The 18573-nt window shown below is 37.4% G+C and overlaps 1 protein-coding gene and 1 long non-coding RNA gene across 6 annotated transcripts in view; one reads left to right on the forward strand and one right to left on the reverse strand.

The window, feature by feature from the left end:
- AMZ1 (archaelysin family metallopeptidase 1) overlaps nt 1-18573 on the forward strand; it is a 523657-nt gene that overhangs the window by 281203 nt on the left and 223881 nt on the right. For all 5 annotated transcript variants that reach the window (XM_044089776.1, XM_044089772.1, XM_044089775.1 and 2 more), the window contains one exon: nt 5732-5860. In XM_044089776.1, coding sequence (XP_043945711.1) covers nt 5732-5860 — 129 coding nt within the window. The remainder of the gene's footprint in view (nt 1-5731; nt 5861-18573) is intronic.
- LOC122816761 overlaps nt 1-18573 on the reverse strand; it is a 219882-nt gene that overhangs the window by 155112 nt on the left and 46197 nt on the right. The window lies entirely within an intron of this gene.

The following is an 18573-nucleotide window of genomic DNA, read 5'->3' on the forward strand; positions in this document are numbered from 1 at the left end:
GGGCACACATTTTGGGCCCATTTATGCAGACCTCTTTATGGGTTATCTAGAAGCCAGAATGATATACAATGAAGCAAATGAGTTTAAACAATATATGGACATGTGGCGAAGATACCGCGACGATTGTTGGTGTGTGGGCACCATGGAAAAATGGTACCAATTTATCAACTATTTGAATAGTAATAATTTTGGGATAAAATTTACTAGTAAGGTAATTTAATATCGATTTTTTGGATGTTAATGTTACCAAATTGATAGATGGGATGGTGGCAACAAGTTTGTTTAAAAAACCTTTTTCAAAGAATTCGATATTAGAAGCAAAAAGTTGCCACCCTGCACATATTGCCAGAAATATACCGAAGGCACAATTCGTGAGGTTAAAGCACCTTTGTAGTAGGCAGCAAGATTTTGAAAAAGAGGCAACAGACATGCATAGTAGATTTTTACACAGGGGATATGACAACAAACTAATATCTGGAGCTCTAGAATTTAGTAAAAAACAGGATAGAAGTGGGCTGTTAGTGACAGGTAATGCAAAGGATGATAAGACAAATGATAAACTGAGATTTATTACTACCTACAGTACTAATACTTTTAGAATTAAACAGATAATTGAAAAACATTGGCCCATTTTAAGAAATGACTCCTTTTTTGAACAAATAGTAGATGACCACTGTAATTTTGGTTATCGCGGGGGGATAAATTTAAAATAACATTTTAATAAACATAAGAAAAATTATTTTATGGGCAAAAACAATGCGAAGTGATTATATGAGAGGTGGCACATTCTGTGGGAATTGTGTGTACTGTAAGGTAGTGTCTAAAACTAAGTGCTTTACATCTGTCAACACCACTAGAGTTTATGATGTTAGGGTTCTCATTACATGTAACAGTGATTGGATTATATATATGGCAGTCTGCAAATGTGGTGCTTTCTATATTGGACAGACCTCTCGACCCTTTAAACACAGGATGACCCTTCATATAAGTGACATAAATTGTAGAAGAACCCGTAGTGCTTTGTACAAGCATCATTTGGAGCATACTGGAGCACACTTTATCTTTGTAAGGGATAGATATAATTTTGGATGATAATATTACCACTACAAAGAAATATAAAATATTGGATAACAAAGAAAAAATGTAGATACTTAAGTTGGGAGCTCTCTATAAGCCAGGATTGAATGAAAATCTTTAGTTTGCATTGCCTTTAACATACAGATGTATATATTAGTTAAATATATTACATCTGTAGACTAGACTAAATATATATATTTGTTTTGTGTGTAGGAATTTACATTTGGATGCATATCACTAGTATTTTAGATAGAGTGTTGTTTATGCCTTTAGGTTATTCTGTTTATTTGTTATGTAAAATTGCTATTTAAAATTATGTTTATGTCAACGTCTTCACAGTCCAAAAAGACTGTAATATGTTATACATGTGTATGTCAATTTAAGAATGAGAGGTGATTCACATTTAAATGTTCTGCAGGGGAAATCCGGGTTATTGAGCACTGATGACGCCTATTGGGTGAAACCGGTTTGCTGTTGTGTCGTGGCTGTTGTCCAAAGCCATGAATCAATGGAATACTAATAAATTTTGAAGAAAGAATGGGTTGAACTCTTTTTCTTGCTCAGAATGGTATTATTTCTTCTAATATGAATGCGAACTAGTGATGGGTCTTGTTGGTTGTATTGGTTACTATCCATGCACAGGTTCAGCATTTGGGAAGCCATTTTTATGTGCACCAATAGAGTGAAGATTTTATATATATATATATATATATATATATATATATATATATATATATATATATTTTATTTTATTTTATTTATTTTATTTTACATTTGTTATATATAGAGGCATGACCTGACCTTCCATCGAAATGGAAAGTAGTCAATGTAACAATGATCAATTACTTTCGATCTACAAAGCTTCAAAAAAAAAATAAAAACAGTGTATTTTTGCAGGGGGGGGGCAAAATCGCTGCCGCCCACACACACATGCTCTACTAATTATATATGCCAACTCTGAAATCGCACTACAGTGGGAAAAGGGCATATATATCCATCCCCACTGTACTGCAATCTCTTGGTGAAAAGGCCAGTACATTTTGATCAGCTGATTTGGCCAGTACATTTTCATCAGCTGATTTTCATTCCACTGTACTGGCTTTATCATTCATTGCAATGTGAAGCCAATTCAATGTAAGGTTCTTTACCCATGTATATAACTCCTTGCCATCGCTATAGCTCAGACCATTTGGCTCTCTTGTTCATAGGTTAGTACTAGGCTATCGGTCCTAGGGCCTATACAAGCCTAGCCATAACAATTCCCTGGCTATTTCTTCCCCCAATACTTGTTGGACTGTTGTTGAATTGTAGGTTTCCTGAAATCATTTTGGAGCCCCCTTGCCACTTCTTAAATGCTTGATTACCTGTGTTTTTGTTGACACTTTTTTTAATGTTTTTTTTTTTTTGACAAAATTGGATGAAGGGTTAGAGAATCCCTCTGAAAATTTGGAAAAGGAGTGCTGCAAAGTCTTAAAGATTCCTTTTATTAGCTTACCGCTTTCATCACCCTGTTTAATCACATCTGCAGTAGAAGAACCAAAAACTATAAGTCTCGAACCAAAGAAGAATTTAACATCTCATTTTAACATCATCAGAGAGATTCTGAAAATGCATCCAGGCAACCGCATAACAGTGCCAGTGGCCACAGCCTTGAAAGAAGTATAATCTGATTCATGTATACACACACACACACACACACACACACACACACACACACACACACACACACACACACACACACACACACACACACACTGTAAACAATGAGTAACAATTTGTACAACTGGAGAAACTAAATTATTTAAATTAAATTTTTACCCACAACAATAAACTGCAGACAAAATATTCTTCATATTTTCACAATTAGTCAGAATAAACTTTAATATATGAGCGTGACGATTCAAAACTCTGAAAATCAAAGTTGTAATGCCAGAAGATGCTGTTTTTGACACTAGGAAAAAATATTTCCATGCACTGAAAAAAAAGCCTGCTTGAGAAGTGAATTAGAGTGAGCTGGCATCTGGTCTAGTTCCTCTTCTGTATATAGTTTAATTCTAGCTTGAAATAAGCATGCATCCATTATGCATTATGGAATTAATACCTCTTGCCAACGTTCACAATTATTTGATCAAGGCTGTAACCAAAGCTGGTCCTGTAGTGGATTACCCTAATCTCTGGCAAACACCCTCAGCTATGAAGCACCCAACATTTATCTCACTATGTGTTCTGTGTTTTAAGCCAAACATCAAGACAAATTTGATTCCATATCAAAGCACTAAAGTACGTTTGTGTTGTTACTGTTTTTAATTTTTGTTTATCACATTTTGTCTAGCCCTTAACTTTCTGATTTTTCTTCTCTTTCTCCTTTCTCCTTGCTACCTTCCTTCCCTTTTCTCCTTTTCCTGTGTCTTGCTGAAAGGCAAAAGAGCGTTTAACACAAAACTCAATACCTATCTGTCCAGAGGCTTTTGTTGGTTCAGTGGCAGTGAAACCAGCACAGAATGCTGGAGGTCTTCAGTTTGACTCAGAAATGAAACTTAATATTTTCTCTAGCATTTCCATGATTCTAACATTATCCTAGATAAAAACGCTCCATCTTTTCCACTGTGCCACACTATGTGCCTTTCTTTTCTTTAGGTTTGTGTACTAGGCTTCTTTTTAAAATTACCAATATTTATGTTTCACTAGGACAGTGTGGACTTTAGCAGGACAGCACTGATGTTCATAGAACTTTTAACCCCTTTGCTTACTGATTTCAAACAGAACAAACTGCTACTTACCTCCTGAGTCATTCTCCTAGTGGTATATTTTGAGTAGTAGCTCTCCAGTGCTGTCACATTTCATTTTCATCACATTCCATCTTGGGGGAATTATTTGATTACTATAATTTTCCTTAAGGCCATCTGTCTCTTGACTAAGCATGCAACTGGATCTTATAGCAGGACGGGCAATATTCCTAAATAAAAACCCATCTCCAATAAGCCTTACTTCTCCCCTCTAGATATTTGATATCTATGAGTGATTAAAATGACTGTGGCAAGGGATATCTTATGTCTCTCTCGGGTTGTGTGAAAAGGCAATAAGACACTCCTTCCCACCCTCACCTCCAAGCCAGCTTTCCAACATGTAAGCTGGTAAATGGACTTAGGTCACCATATATATATATATCTGCAGATGCCCTGATCACCACCATCACAGCAGCCTTATTTAGTTTTGGGTTTTATATCTGTATAGTATCTTGTCCTCGTCTGACCCTCAGGAAGGCTCTTAATGCCTAACAGTTTGGGAACCAGATTGTTAAGAAAAGACTGCTGATCTGCACTATAAATGAAGAAACCTAGCACTGGTCTCTTTTCCTTCATCTGAACATATGACTGCATCCTTAAATAAAATTAAAGCATGTTCAATATAAACTTCTAGAATATGCAAGGCCTGTCAGCTTCAGTGTATTACCTATTACGCCATGGAAATTGCAATTGCTTATATTGTTTTATTTCTTGCTACTTAGGACTTTTTTCTCCTCACCATTAGCACTGTTGTTGTTTATGGTACCATACCTTTTGATATTTTTGATTTGTTTCAGGGTTTCTCTAATCATTATGTCATTACCAGTTTACTGATCAATAGAAGTTTGTTGTCTGCTGGACTGTTCTTAATCTGTGCCATATGAAATTGAAATGTTTTTGCTGTCTGTTAAACTCTACTGGAACCAGACTGAAAGTAATTACTGTTATTAGCATATTCATGTCATGATTAAAAGATTAATATACAAAGAAGGCTGTCAGATTAACCTCCGAGAAGAAGAGTGATACAGGTTTTGCTACACCGTGAGTAAGGTAAAGGTGTACTGAATGTTGCATTTTTTTATGTGACGTATGGCATAAAAATAAATGACTGTTTACAGTTTGAGAAATGCTAATTGCATAGCAAATAAAGAACAATCTATACCACAAAACAGTGACTTTATAATGGATGTGCTAAATTATGGTCAGTCTTGTTGTACAGTGAAAAACTTTCTGCATTATGAGAAGAGCTGCTATGTAATGAATTATTTTCTATGCTATAAGAAGGGCAGCTGTACAGTGAGTTATGTACCATCTACAGTGAAAGAAGGGTTACTATGTGGATAACGGTAGTCTGCACTGTGAGAAGAGTAACAGTACAACAAAATGTGCACTGTCTGCATTGTGAGAGCTGTGACTATATAGCAGATAATTCACTGTCTGCACTGTACAAATGGTGGCATGTGAAAGATAAGTTACCATCTACCCCATGAGATGGGAGGTTATGGAATAATTAATGCTCTGCCTGAGCTGAAGAAACAATTACTGTGCAGTGAATAATGCACTGTCACAAACAAAAGGCAGCAAAAATGCAAGGTTTTAATGAGTGATCCTAGGTTATTCAAGGGAAAAAAACATTCAAATGAAAGCTTCATAAATTTGTTTTTAACTATGGAACTAATTTATGTGAAGGGGAGATGATCATTTGACAATGCACAGTGAATGCTACTTTGATCTGGCTGGATGGATGGATGAACTCAAATACCATTTAATGCCTGCCATGCTATGCTGTGAGGTATCATCTGGACACAAGGCTCACTGCATTTAGATACAACAGCTGGCGTATCTAATCTTTCCTTTTTCTTGCACAGATGGCATTCTCTTGCACCTCAAGAAGATAAAGCCCACAGGAGCTTGTTTTGTTGTTGGGCTCCTGCTTCATGATATCTATCCCTCTGACCACTGGAATTACACATTTGGAAAGTCATTCCCACAGCACGGTGAGTTCTATAGGTATTAATTACTGCACTCTTTTTTAACATTCCAGTATTTTAGTTTTTAGTCTGGTAATTTTGTTTTGTTATGATATGATTGGTTATGCACTTAATATATTTACCTCTCAATGGGAATAAAATCCAAAGCCTGAATGTAGACAGCTATTTAAATGTTGTTCATTCCATTTGGGTGATCCACATAGAGAAGGTTCATTTACAAAACAGGCTTGGAGGGAGGGAAACTGCACTTTATAAAACACTTGCAGTGGCATATCACAACAGGATTAGATGGCACACACAAAACAACATTACAGAGTTATGAGTTAAAGATGACAAAAGCACTGCAATACACATAAATAGTTATTAGACTTGGCTTATAATTTGTGTAATGGAGAATGAAACAAAGCAAGTTACACAGTGCTATCTATCCTTAAACTGCACACAACCACTAACAGCTAACTACAGATCATAGTACAATTTAACATTTGCAGATGCAGAAGAGTCATCATAATGTCATTTTTTTGTTTCTTGACTCAGAGTAATGCCAATATATACTAATCACCTAACAGACCTCCATTTGCCTCTAGTTTCCCTGATGTATGGGTTTGAGTCAAACATCTAATAATATCTGTATTACTTAAGGCTAACAGAATCTTTTCATCTGTGCATGACAGAGATGCTTACAGGTCATGCTGCCAGAGCTTCACAGATGGGTAACAAAATCAGAGGCATCATCTAAATCACATTTTTCTGCTTCATTTTATTACAAGGAACCTGGTTGTATTCAGACCTCTCAATTGTCCATGTATGGAGGAACATTCCTATTTTCAGGCCTGATTTAGAATGTCCCTATTTTTGGATGGATGTCCCTATTTTCATGCTTGATTTACCCCTTCACACAATTCTCTGAATCCCCCTCATCCCATGTGATTTTTGAAGCTTTTGAGTACACAGAAAACCAAGCTACATGACCAACATACTAGTGGCAACAATAATTTAAAGAAAGAGGGCACACATTTTACAGCTCTCTTTTTCTGAAAAAAAAATAAATTACCTTTTTTGGTAGAATTTTGTGGTACAGTTCATTAAAGTCTACAGATTCTACACTGACTCTTTAATAACATGCTTATATTTTTCTCTCATTTTTGTCACTTTTTTTTTAAACGTGTTTCTGAGAAGTATCCTATATTCTACATAGAAGTGGGAAGAATTATGTGCTATTTAGTATTCACATTTTATACTAATTAGATGTACAGATTTTCATCTGGATGTTCCTACTTTTCAAGGGCCTTTGTTCCCATTTTCAATGCCTGCAGGTTGAGAGGTGAGAGTTCATATGTCTACTAAGCTATGTGCAGTACATCAGTATTATAGATGACTAAGGGTGTAGCATATCCCTAGCTGTGTCCTTCCTATAGTGCTCCAGACTAAGCATATAAAAGGGCTCCCTGAGATCACAGTGTGTTAAGTCATATCATGCAGCCTCATTACAAAATTGCAAAAGCATATTAATAGTTGCTAGAAATATGCTGCTGTTATAGCTCATTTCCACTCCTCAGAAACAGCACCATGGTTGTAGTTTTCCATCTGTCCACTCCCAATTTCCTGCATATTTATATGTATGTTGATTGTTTGAAGCCCTCTTCTCCTCCTCAGACCATTTCCAGTAAGACATCACTAATTACCTAATATTTCAGAATGTTTCTGTCTTATTGATCCATCCTGGTGATTTCATGTTTTCTTTTATTACCAGTGTCTTCCTCCAATCAAAAAATTATATGATATGTATTGGAATACCCTGACTGTTCAATACATTTTCTGTCTCCCCAGTGCATGTGATTTTTTTGATTGGATGAAGAGGCTGGTAGGAAAATGAAACATTAACTCATCAGGAAGGATCCACAGGCGAGAAACATTCTGAAATATTAGGTAATGCTGATGTATGGCTGTGGGCTACTGGTGAGTACTGACAAACAGATTTTTAAACAGTCCCTTTATTGATGGAGGACAACAACACTTAAATAAGCAGCACTCTTTTCTTAGTACTACGAGGCTGGGAAGATGAACTAAAAATCACACCATTCTCTGATATCCGATGACAGTAACTGCACAGTTTGTCAACTCCTGATCTTTCAACAGACTTTCGTCAAATGTTAACAAACATTCTTTAAGGTTGTAGGACATTGGAGGATGATATACAAAGTAAAGTGGTGCAGGGAACAAAGTATCCTACATGGGAGCTGTGTGTGGGGAGGGGGGGTCCAATACTTTCAGAACCACTAAGGTACTAGATATAATTTACTTTTTAAATATTGAAATGTTAAAAACCTAGCATCATGCAGATAAAATAATGTGCAGCGGTTGGCATTGCCACCTCACAGCAAGAGGTGCTCTGGTTCGATTCTCGGCAGGGTGCTTTCTGTGCGGAGTTTGCATGTCCTTCCTGCAGTCGTGTGGGTTTCCTCTGCATGCTCCAGTTTCCTCCCACATTCAAAAGACATGCTGCAGGTGGATTGGTATTATAAATTGGCCCTAGGTGTGAGTGTATGCATGTGTGTGCCTTCTATATTAGCTTGGGCGCCGGGCTGGCAACTCGACACTGTAAAACTCCACTGCCAATTGTTCTGTGAACCATTGTTCTGCTGTGGAGACCCCTAACAGGAAAATCCAAATGGAGAAAAAGAAGAAGAAGAATATGAAAAAAAACAGCAAGGTTCAAGCAATGATATCCTCTGAAGACATGATCAGATAAATAGTGAGTGGAAAGAGTATCTCCAGTATTTTGGGAGAAATAATAACAGATGGACTTTTAGGTTTTGGACAGTTCCTGAAACTTAACTCTGCTATGGTTAATCTGAAGCTGCTGTTTGTTGGTTTCAATGTGATAATGATACAAAGAAACTCCTGTTTCTTCTGTTAAGTTCAGCTGAACTGTAATTGTTGCGAGTAACATAAGAAACTGTTCTGAGCTGAGAAATTTGCTTTCCTTATTAACAAGTCAAAGAAGAAGAAATAGGCTTGTAAAAGACTGGTTATAAGTCTCTACTGTGCTGAAAGATTAAAGGAGTAGAAACAAACAAACTTGGATCTGAGACTTATTTTAAATGTCATGATTTCCCCGTATATCAATCCATCTATATTTGGACTGCATTTTAATAAAAAGCTTAATAAAGTTTTTATTAAACCATGGCCCAAATGGCCCATATACATTTACTTTATTCCTTGGTGATATCACTATAGGATTAGAGTTGGGTGTATCCATAGACATGAATGGGCACATCTCTGCACATGTATGGTGGTATGTCCATTAAAGTCTATGGGCTGAATTCATAAATATCCACAATAGCACACTAAGTGACTTTACATGAGGAGCAGTCACCTACAAGGTGTGTATGATTCAGTAAACATAGTCACATGACGTGACCAGCCAAAATAATGTCTGCTATGTTATATACTAATGACCATCAGGGCCAGATTCAACACAAAATGACCTAGGCAGCTGCCTAGGGTCTGATGTTGGCTGGGGTGGCCCGGTCATACTGAATTAAAAAAAAATAACACAGTGGAGTTTGGTTCTAGGGGTAGTGAGAGTTGTTGTGACTTGTGAGTAGTGTCTCAGTTTTTCTGAGGAATTTTTTTCATGCAGCTAGCTGCAACAGGATTAAATGTGTGGAGCTGATGTAGTTTGTAGAGCTGGAATCCTAAAAGGTTAGAGTTTTTTGAGTAACCATTTGGATTTTTCTAAGTTGATACAATGAGGCTTACAGAAAGGTGAGTTTGTAATGAACTGGCAGATGCTGTTAGAGATAGCCTAGAGAGTGACAATGTTTCTCTTGGAGACAGAAGCAAAAATGGTGAGCCCAAATTCAAGCTGAGAAAGAAGAACCCATTTGCCAATGGGGCCTCTCCTTGGTTGGGATAGAAAAGTGGAGATCTCTTTGGCCCAGAATAGAGTAGAGTTAATTTTGTCTCTCACTTAGTGTATGTGGAAATGGAAGTTTTGTGACTGATCAGGCCATAGTCCTAGGTATTTGAAGGTGGAGGTTGTCTCTGTGGCATGGTTGTGTAGGTCTAAGACAGTTAAAGTGTCAGGTGCTTGTTGAATTTTCTGTGGAGTTCCAAAAGGCAAAGTTTTGGTCGGGGGTGGGTTGAGAAGTAGTTTATGGTTTATGAGCCATTGATGGAGCTCATATATGTCTGACTGGAGTTGGCATTGAATGTTGGTATGAGAATGACCTGATCAGTAAATGACCATGTCATCAGAAGAGATGATAAGTGGGAAGTGGGGAAGGTCACAAGGAAGTTTGTTAATAAATATGGAGAACAGGATAGGAGCAAGAATGTATCCTTGTGGTATACCCTTGGTAGTAGGTGCAGATTCTGACTGGGAGGATCCTACTTTAACTCTGAAGTGTCTGCCACTGAGGAAGTTTTTAAACCAGGGAGCAGCATCTGGACTGATACCAAATTCAATTAGTTTGTTTTGGAGAAGATAGTGGTCAATGAGGTGAAATGCTTTTGTCAGGTCTATCAAATGGACACAGTAAGGAGGTCACTATCCAACTTTAGCAGGATGTTATCAGTTAGGGACCAAAGTAGGCACAAGGTTTTCAGGGAATAGCTTTTCTTGATGAGAGAGAAGACACAGTGAGATCAAAATTAGATGTAGATGTCCTTCAAGCATGTAAGTTCACCACCCCAAAAAAGTATGCTATACAGTAATATTCTGCTTTTTTGTATGAACAATATTACTGAACAAAAGCTGCTGCAGCATTTATATTGTCTGTAATTGTTTTGCTGTATTCAATGCACGAAAAATTAATTGATTCATTAATATGCCTGGATTCTGTAATATAGTTTAAAATATGTTAATAATATGTTTTTGCAGTACCTTCTCACCTGCAAAGGGGTTGACATTTGTCAGGTCATATGGCTTGAATTATCTGGAGTGATCAGAACTATCTGATTCTTTAGCATCCCTTATTAGTTATTGTTGCATATTACAGTGGTACAGCCTTTTCTACAAGATCAGATTGTAGAGGATTTCTGCATTTAGTTAAAAATTCTTGTTCTGGCAGATAGTTCAGAGGACTAAAGCTGCAAGTTGTTAATGTGCTGCTTTCTGTGACAAGGATGCAGGGCTTGAATCTTTCCCCCTTCATTTACCTACAGTGTGACAGTGAGCAAGTCACTTAACCAGACAATGCTTTGGAGAATTTGGGAATTCCAGTAGGCTCCTTAACGGTCTCCAGGACTGCATGCCTAGAAACTATGAAAATGTTGTTGCTGCTTGCCAGCCATTCCTTATTGCATAATTGTTCTAGTTTAGAAAATGTTATGGCAATATCACCAGTACACTAAAGTTTAATGTAACATTGGAAATTTATTCTTAATGGGTAGCAAGCACTGCATTTCTAGATGAAGCAATGAATTACAAAGTTATTTGTCAGCAGTAACATCTGCATTAGTAATATTTCTTTAGTGTGGAATTAGTCAGATTTTTTTGTACTTCTGCAGGGATTGTGCATATTATCTTAGAGTTTCCACCTTTTCAAATGCCCAAAGTGGGACAGCTGTGGTACAAACATCAGATTTTGCAGGCCAAAATATATCCACTGCCAGTACGACGGACAGAACTTCACTTTTTTGCATAAATAAAAAAATATTCTTGTAGCATTTTAGTTGCTTATTCTGTTTCTTATAACATTTAGATGTTTCAGGTACAGAATAACTGTTTTATGCAACTATTACATAAAATATAGGAAATAATTTTGCCCTAATATCTCAGGATATGTGCCATTTTTACAATTTTTTTGCACGACACAACTGCCCAAAGAGGGACTGTCCCTTATAAAGCGGGACAGGTGGTAATCCTATATTATCTTAGCATATGCTATCAGATGGTTGATATTTCTTATGCTCTCATAAATACTCTTCAATTTAAATTGTGCTACATGCATCTGGGTATTGTATGATGCAAGTGGTCTTTATACAGTTTCATGTAATTCATCCAAATCTCCCAGTAAAGAACATGTAACTTTTTCTTTGCAACAGTGGGGAGTGTAGACAGTGAGCAAAGTGGCTATAACTGCTGGTAGGTCTCTCTTTGGATGAAAGTAATTTTAAACAGTCTTTCAATCTGGTTTTGCATGATGTGTGTGTGTGTGTGTGTGTGTGTGTGTGTGTGTGTGTGTGTGTGTGTGTGTGTGTGTGTGTGTGTGTGTGTGTGCGCGTGTGTGTGTGTGTGCGTGCATGCGTCTGAGTGAATTAAGTTGGGATACTTTGGCTACTGTGTGTTTGTATGAAACAAATTTGAAATATGTGACTTTGGTCATTAATATTGTCATTAACTTTTTAACACAGACATCTGAGAAAGATGCCGTCAATGGTATAGCTATAATTGCTGTGTTTGGAGGATGTGTGTGGATAAAAATTACTTACCCTAGTGTGCTAATAAACTTAAAAAGTATTTTGTCTTTGCAGGACTAGAGTGTATTTGTGTAAAGCAGTTTGGAATCTTTATATTGGCCATTTTTATCACAATCAGACATGTGACATGTACTCAGTTGATGAAGTGGCATAGTTGTTGAGTACAGATATTAGTTGATTATAATGACAGCAGTCTGAGTGTCCATTTATGATTGAAATGTTCTGAAATGGGTACTTCTGTTATTATTAGTAGATACATTTGATTCACTGCTTACTGAAAAAAATATTCAAAGCTACAAATTTAAAACTCACTTTAACAATCTAAAACAAGCAAGAAATTTAAAACAATCAGGAAATAAATCAAAGAACATATACATTTATGCATGGTCCTAAACAAATGTGCAGAAGATCTGTGGTTTAAAAACAGCCTAGGGCTCAAGGTACACCTAATCCACCACTGGCCAGATGCATTTTCAATTAATATAAGGGAAGAGAAGTTTACTGAGTTGTTTATTTCAATATTCAATTTTATGTTTAGCAAATGACAATAAGTGTTTGTGCAGAAGAAAATGATATGCACACTGACAGGTTGAGCAATATTTATGGTAACTGGGGAGAGACGGCAAGGTAATGGGGATTTAGAATGGCTTGGGGGGGCCTGGTCTATCACCCTGCCTGGGGCCCCATTTCACCATGATATGACTGAATAATGAAAGTCCGTGTATGCTAATGAGGGAAAAAACATGGTGGAACAATTCATGAATATTCAAACAACAGTCTAAAATATTGTACCCACCTTAGATTTGCACATAGCCAGCTGATTGTGTTCAGACAGTGTAATTTTCTGAATAATGTCACTGGTCGATGATGACTTCAAAACAAAAGGGAGTTGCAGAAAGCAATGGGTGGGGTTAATTGGAATGGACTATGGTTCTATTACAGCATGTTAATGTTCAATACTTGTAATCAAACAACAAATGCAGTCATTCACTTTCACCCACTGACTGCCTCACTATGTACCTATTCATTATTGCCACTTTACTAACTCCATACACATCAGAAGTCTAGCTTACAGTCAACAAGATCAGCTTTAGATTAAATGGAGCCCTTGACAAAGGGCTTCTTTAGATCAAAACATGTGTATATACCTTTAAGAAGCATTTCCAGATGTAAGCACGTGCATATAAATAGTGAGCACGTGCTGGCAGCAGTGCCATTTTGAGAGAACAGCCAGAGTGTCAACATGTATGAATGTGGTAGTCATAAGTTACAAAGCCTCATTCCTGATGTGTTTGTATGTAATAAAGCTGTTTGAACTGAACCCATGAATGTTTGTCTATTTTATCCTGACCAGATGAGTGACATGGTGTCAGAACCGGGATTGAGAGAGCAACTTCTTCAAACCGTGAGGTGCAGAGTTGAAGGTGAAGGCAGATCGGGCTGGTTGAGTGAAATGGAGCTCAGACAAACAAAAATGGCCAGAAATGAACTTAAGGTAACAAGAAACTGCACAAATGATTTATTTGGCACAGAAAATGAAATGGAGCATTTGTAAGTCACAAAACACATTATTAATCAAATGAGTCACACAAAATGTATTATTAATCAAATGAAGTCACAAAATATATTATTAATTAAATAAAATGTTCAAAACCATTATATTTGATGAAACTAGCAGAGATATTCATTTGGGGTTCAGAATTACTTTTAGGTTGCATAGCAAGCATGTTTGAAGTAAAACAGGCACAAGGAAAGTAGAATGGGCATGATAAGAGTTTAAATGGGCATAACAAGTACAATAAAAGGGCAAATTAAGCTTAAAGAGCAAGGTAACTGTATGTTTTTTTAGTAAAATACTGTGTCTGGGCACAAACTACTATTTCATATTGACTGAAGCCGTTCAAAGCATAACTAGAGTTGTTCAAAGTATCTCAGAGTGCGCAAAGTGTTTGCAGAGTGTGTGTTTTATTATGCTGCAATTATTTCAAAGAGTTTGCTGTATGCAAAGTACAGTTATATTGCAAGGTACAGTCAAAGTACAGCCATTTCAAAAAGTTTCTTGTGCTGTGTTCATTTTTTTGCATAGTGCCACCATTTCAAAGTGTTTCTTACACTGTACAGAGTTATTTCACAAAGTACAACCATTTTGAAAGGTTCTTGTGCTGTGTACAGTTTATTTGCAAAGTGCCTTCATCTCAAAGTGTTTCTTACTCTGAGCCTTTTCTGCTGTGTACAGTTTATTCACAAAGTACAGTCATTTCAAAGTATTTCTTACACTGATAAGGTGTGGTTTCATAAAGTACAGTGCTTTTAAAGTGTTCTTGTGCTATGGAGACTTATTTGGCAATGTGCAGTTATTTCAAAGTGCTTGTTGTGCTGTTGGGAACAATTACAAGTACTGGCATAAAGTTCTAGCATATATATTTGTATGTCTGTACATAATTTCAAGCACCTTCACTACTGTGCGTTGATATGCCAGAGGCATTTCACAGACCAATTCCACTTGTGTTTGATCAGAATATAACAGAGAATTGGAGAGTATGTGAGCAGGAATACGATATTTCATACAAGCAGCTTTTTCTGACAAAGATACATATACAAGGGCATTCATTTTGCTTATCTTAGCTAAGTCAGAGGCCATCAGAAGAGAGCGTTCATTTGTGTATGCACCAGAAGTATATGCAGGAGAGGGGGAAACTGCCACATTGTGGTACTGGCTGAATCAAGGGAGGACCCTGAGTGCTTGAAACATAAATTTTGAGAAATGTGCAACCCCCCAGACAAATGTTACATTAGAGAGGCACTTATTTTATATAAGAGACCAAAAGCCAGGTGAAAACTTTGCAGGTTATATCACTGACTTAAGAAAGAAAAACATGCAGATTTGGTGACTTGAAAGATGAGTTAATAAAGGAGAGGCTTGTGTGGTGTTAATAGTGCTTTAGTAAGAAAGATTTTGCTTTGTGGCAGTGATTTAACATTAAGCAAAGCCAGAGAGATTTGTCAAATCCATGAGCTCAAAGAAAGGCACACAAGTATGTTTGCAAATGATAAGAGCATGGTTTCAGCAGCTTCTAGAGCAAACATAGACAGCATGCAACACATGGCAAGCAGAAAAAGGCCTAAGCACATGGCAGCTGCAACCCCTGTGGGTTCCCCTGGGAAAACATGTAGCTTTCTAGAAACTTCCAAGACTAGCTCAGTTAAAAGGGCATGCTTAGTGCAGTATACGGGTGAGTCAGCAAAACCCGTCAAGTCTCATTGCTAACTGTCATAATTGTGGAGCCAGTCATGAGTCTAAAAGAGAGAAGTGCTTAGCATTTGGTCAGCAATGCCACAAGTGTAAAAAAATGGAATAATTTTCAAAAGTTTTGTAAGTCAAGCAAGCCTCATTCAGTTATTAAGAAAGGTCACTCATAAAGCAAGTTGATCATGTAGAGACCTGCAACCCTACTTTCTATGTGAATGGTGTATCAGTGGTCGGTGAAAAAGGTAATGCAGTAGATTTGTTGGCAAATAATGAAGTATTTTGTACTGCCCTGATCAATGGTAAGCCCACAGAGCTCAAGGTAGACACTGGTTCAAAGTGTAATGTAATGTCGGCAGAAACATTTGCTAAAATGAGAGGTGGTGAACAACTTAATTTGGCCAGTTGTGCAAAGTTTGTTGCTTATAGAGGTGAAGAGATTCAAACCAAAGGCTCAGTTGTGCTTTCATGCTATTTGGCTGGAAACAGTTACAACTTGCAATTTTATCTAGTCAGAAGACCTATGCAGTCATTATTAGGTCTCAGAGACAGTTTGAGGTTTTTTTTAACTAAAGAAATACATCATGTAAGCACATGTCCCAGTTCCAGCTTCAGTGATACTATTTTCTCAGAGTATGCTGATGTTTTTGACGATGAGCTAGGCAAACTTCCAGTTGTGTACTCCATGAAAACAGACCCAGAGGTCAGTCCAGTGGTCAGACCAGCAAAGAGAGTCCCAATAGTTATGCAGGACAAAGTCAAGGTCCATTTAGATAAAATGGTGCAGCAAGGTGTGATTTGTCCAGTCACAGAACCAACAGTGTGGGTATCTTCCATGGTAGCTGCTCATAAGAAAAATTCAGATGAAATCAGAATATGGATTGACCCAAGAGACTTGAACATGGCATTAAAAAGACCTTATTATCCATGTGTACAGTTGAGGAGCTTGCCGCCCTTATGCCAAATGCCATTTTTTTTTTTGCCTTAGATGCAAGGAGTTCATTTTGGCAAGTAATACTTGATCGCAAATCTTCACTACTTATTACATTCGGTACCCCATTTGGTAGAAACAGATTCCAAAGGATCCTTTTGGAATAAATTCTTCCAGTGAAGTCTTTTAGCATGCAATGGAGCACATTTTTTCAGGCTACCAGTGTGCTAAAATAGTTGAAGATTTACTACTTGAAGGTAATGGTGATGCAGAGCACGACAGAAACCTTAGGAAAGTTCTGGACAGAGCGAATTAAGTGAATTTAAAGCTCAATCCTCTGAAATGCAAATTCAAATTACAAGTAGTTACTTATGTAGGTTATTTATTTAACAGTACAGGCTTACGACCAGACCCTTCCAAGCAAGCAGCCATTCTTGAGATGCCAGCTCCAGACAATGTCCAAGCCCTACAGTGTTTTCTTGGTATGGTTAACTATTTGGGCAAATTTATCCCTGACTTTAGTGAGTTATCAGTGCCTTTAACAGAGCTGACATGCAGAAATGTTGCCTGGTCATGGTTAGAACAACACCAGACAGCATTTGATATCCTCAAACAGCAAATTGCTAACCTGTCTAAATTAAGATACTATGATGTCCACAAACCAGTAGTTCTTTCCTGTGATACTTCAAAGTTCGGTCTTGGTACAGTTATTCTTCCAGAGTGCAGTCCTGTTGCCTACAAATCTAGAAGTCTCACCCAAACTGAGATGCTGTATGCTCAAATTGAGAAGGAACTTTTGGCAATTGTGTTTGCATGTTCAAAGTCCCATGATTATATTTATGGCCGAGCTACCCAGATAGAAACTGACCATCAACCTCTAGTCACTATTTTAAAGAAATCTATGCATTCAGCTCCAGCAAGACTACAAAGAATGTTGCTCAAATTGCAAAAGTATAATTTCAAAATGGTCTATGCAAAAGGTAAACTTCTTTATCTGGCTGATACCTTATCCAGATCACCCAGAAATACCACGGAACAGCTTGATGCAGGGAATTTTGACTTTGATGTCATGGAAGTGTGTGATTTTTCTACCATGAGACTTGATGAGCTGAGAGATCATACAAAGACTGATCCAAGTTTGCAAAAGCTCAACCACTTCATCAATGTAGGATGGCCGTCAAAGCAATCCTGTGTACGGCCTCAAGTACAACCTTACTTTCCATACAGAGATGAGATGCTAATGGAAGATGGTATCATTTTCAGTGGTCCAAAAGTTATTGTTTCTCCTTCCTTACAACATGAATACAATCAGATTTTGCATCGTGGCCACCCAGGTTCTGATTCTACCAAAAGAAGGGTGAGACGACTAGTATTTTAGCCTTTTCTATCGAAAGATATTGATAAAGTGATTTCTTCTTCTTCAGTGTGCAACAGTACTAAGTCGCATTTGCAAAATGAGCCACTTCAGCTAAGCCAAATTCCTGAACTACCTTGTTCAATAGTAGCAACTGACATATTTGAGTGGAACAATCAGCATTACTTAGTGTTGGTAGACTCTTAAGATCGATTTGCTACCTAACTTAATGTCCAGTGCTGTTATTATTAAGATGAAGTGTCATTTCTCAGTCCATGGTAGTCCACAGTTATTTCTGACAACGGTTCTCAGTTTATCAGTCAATTGTTTCAGAGATTTGCAAAAGAGTGGGACCTTATTCATGTTACTAGTAGTCCTGAATACCCACACTCAAATGGCCTTGCTGAACATGCAGTACAGAGTGCAAAGCAATTGCAAGAGAGATCAAAGCGTGACAATACCGATATCTTCTTGAGTTTACTTAATCTCAGAAATACACCCCATGACAATCTACTTGGCACGCCTGCTCAGAGACTTCTATCTAGGCAAACCAGAACAACTTTGCCCATCAGTTCTAGTTTGCTGGTGCCTAATGCTAAAAACAAAAGAGCAATCAAAGCCCAACTTTTTTAAGAAGCATTCTTCTCAGAAGTCTAGCTATGATAAAATGAGCAGATTTCTTCATCCGTTACAAGAAAGAGAGACAGTGAAGATGCAAACAGTGAAAGGCTTTGATCAAATTGGTCAAGTGAGAGATC

The sequence above is a fragment of the Protopterus annectens genome, chromosome 12.part0, assembly GCF_019279795.1.
Source record: "Protopterus annectens isolate FY-2018-M chromosome 12.part0, PAN1.0, whole genome shotgun sequence".
NCBI lineage: Eukaryota > Metazoa > Chordata > Ceratodontiformes > Protopteridae > Protopterus > Protopterus annectens.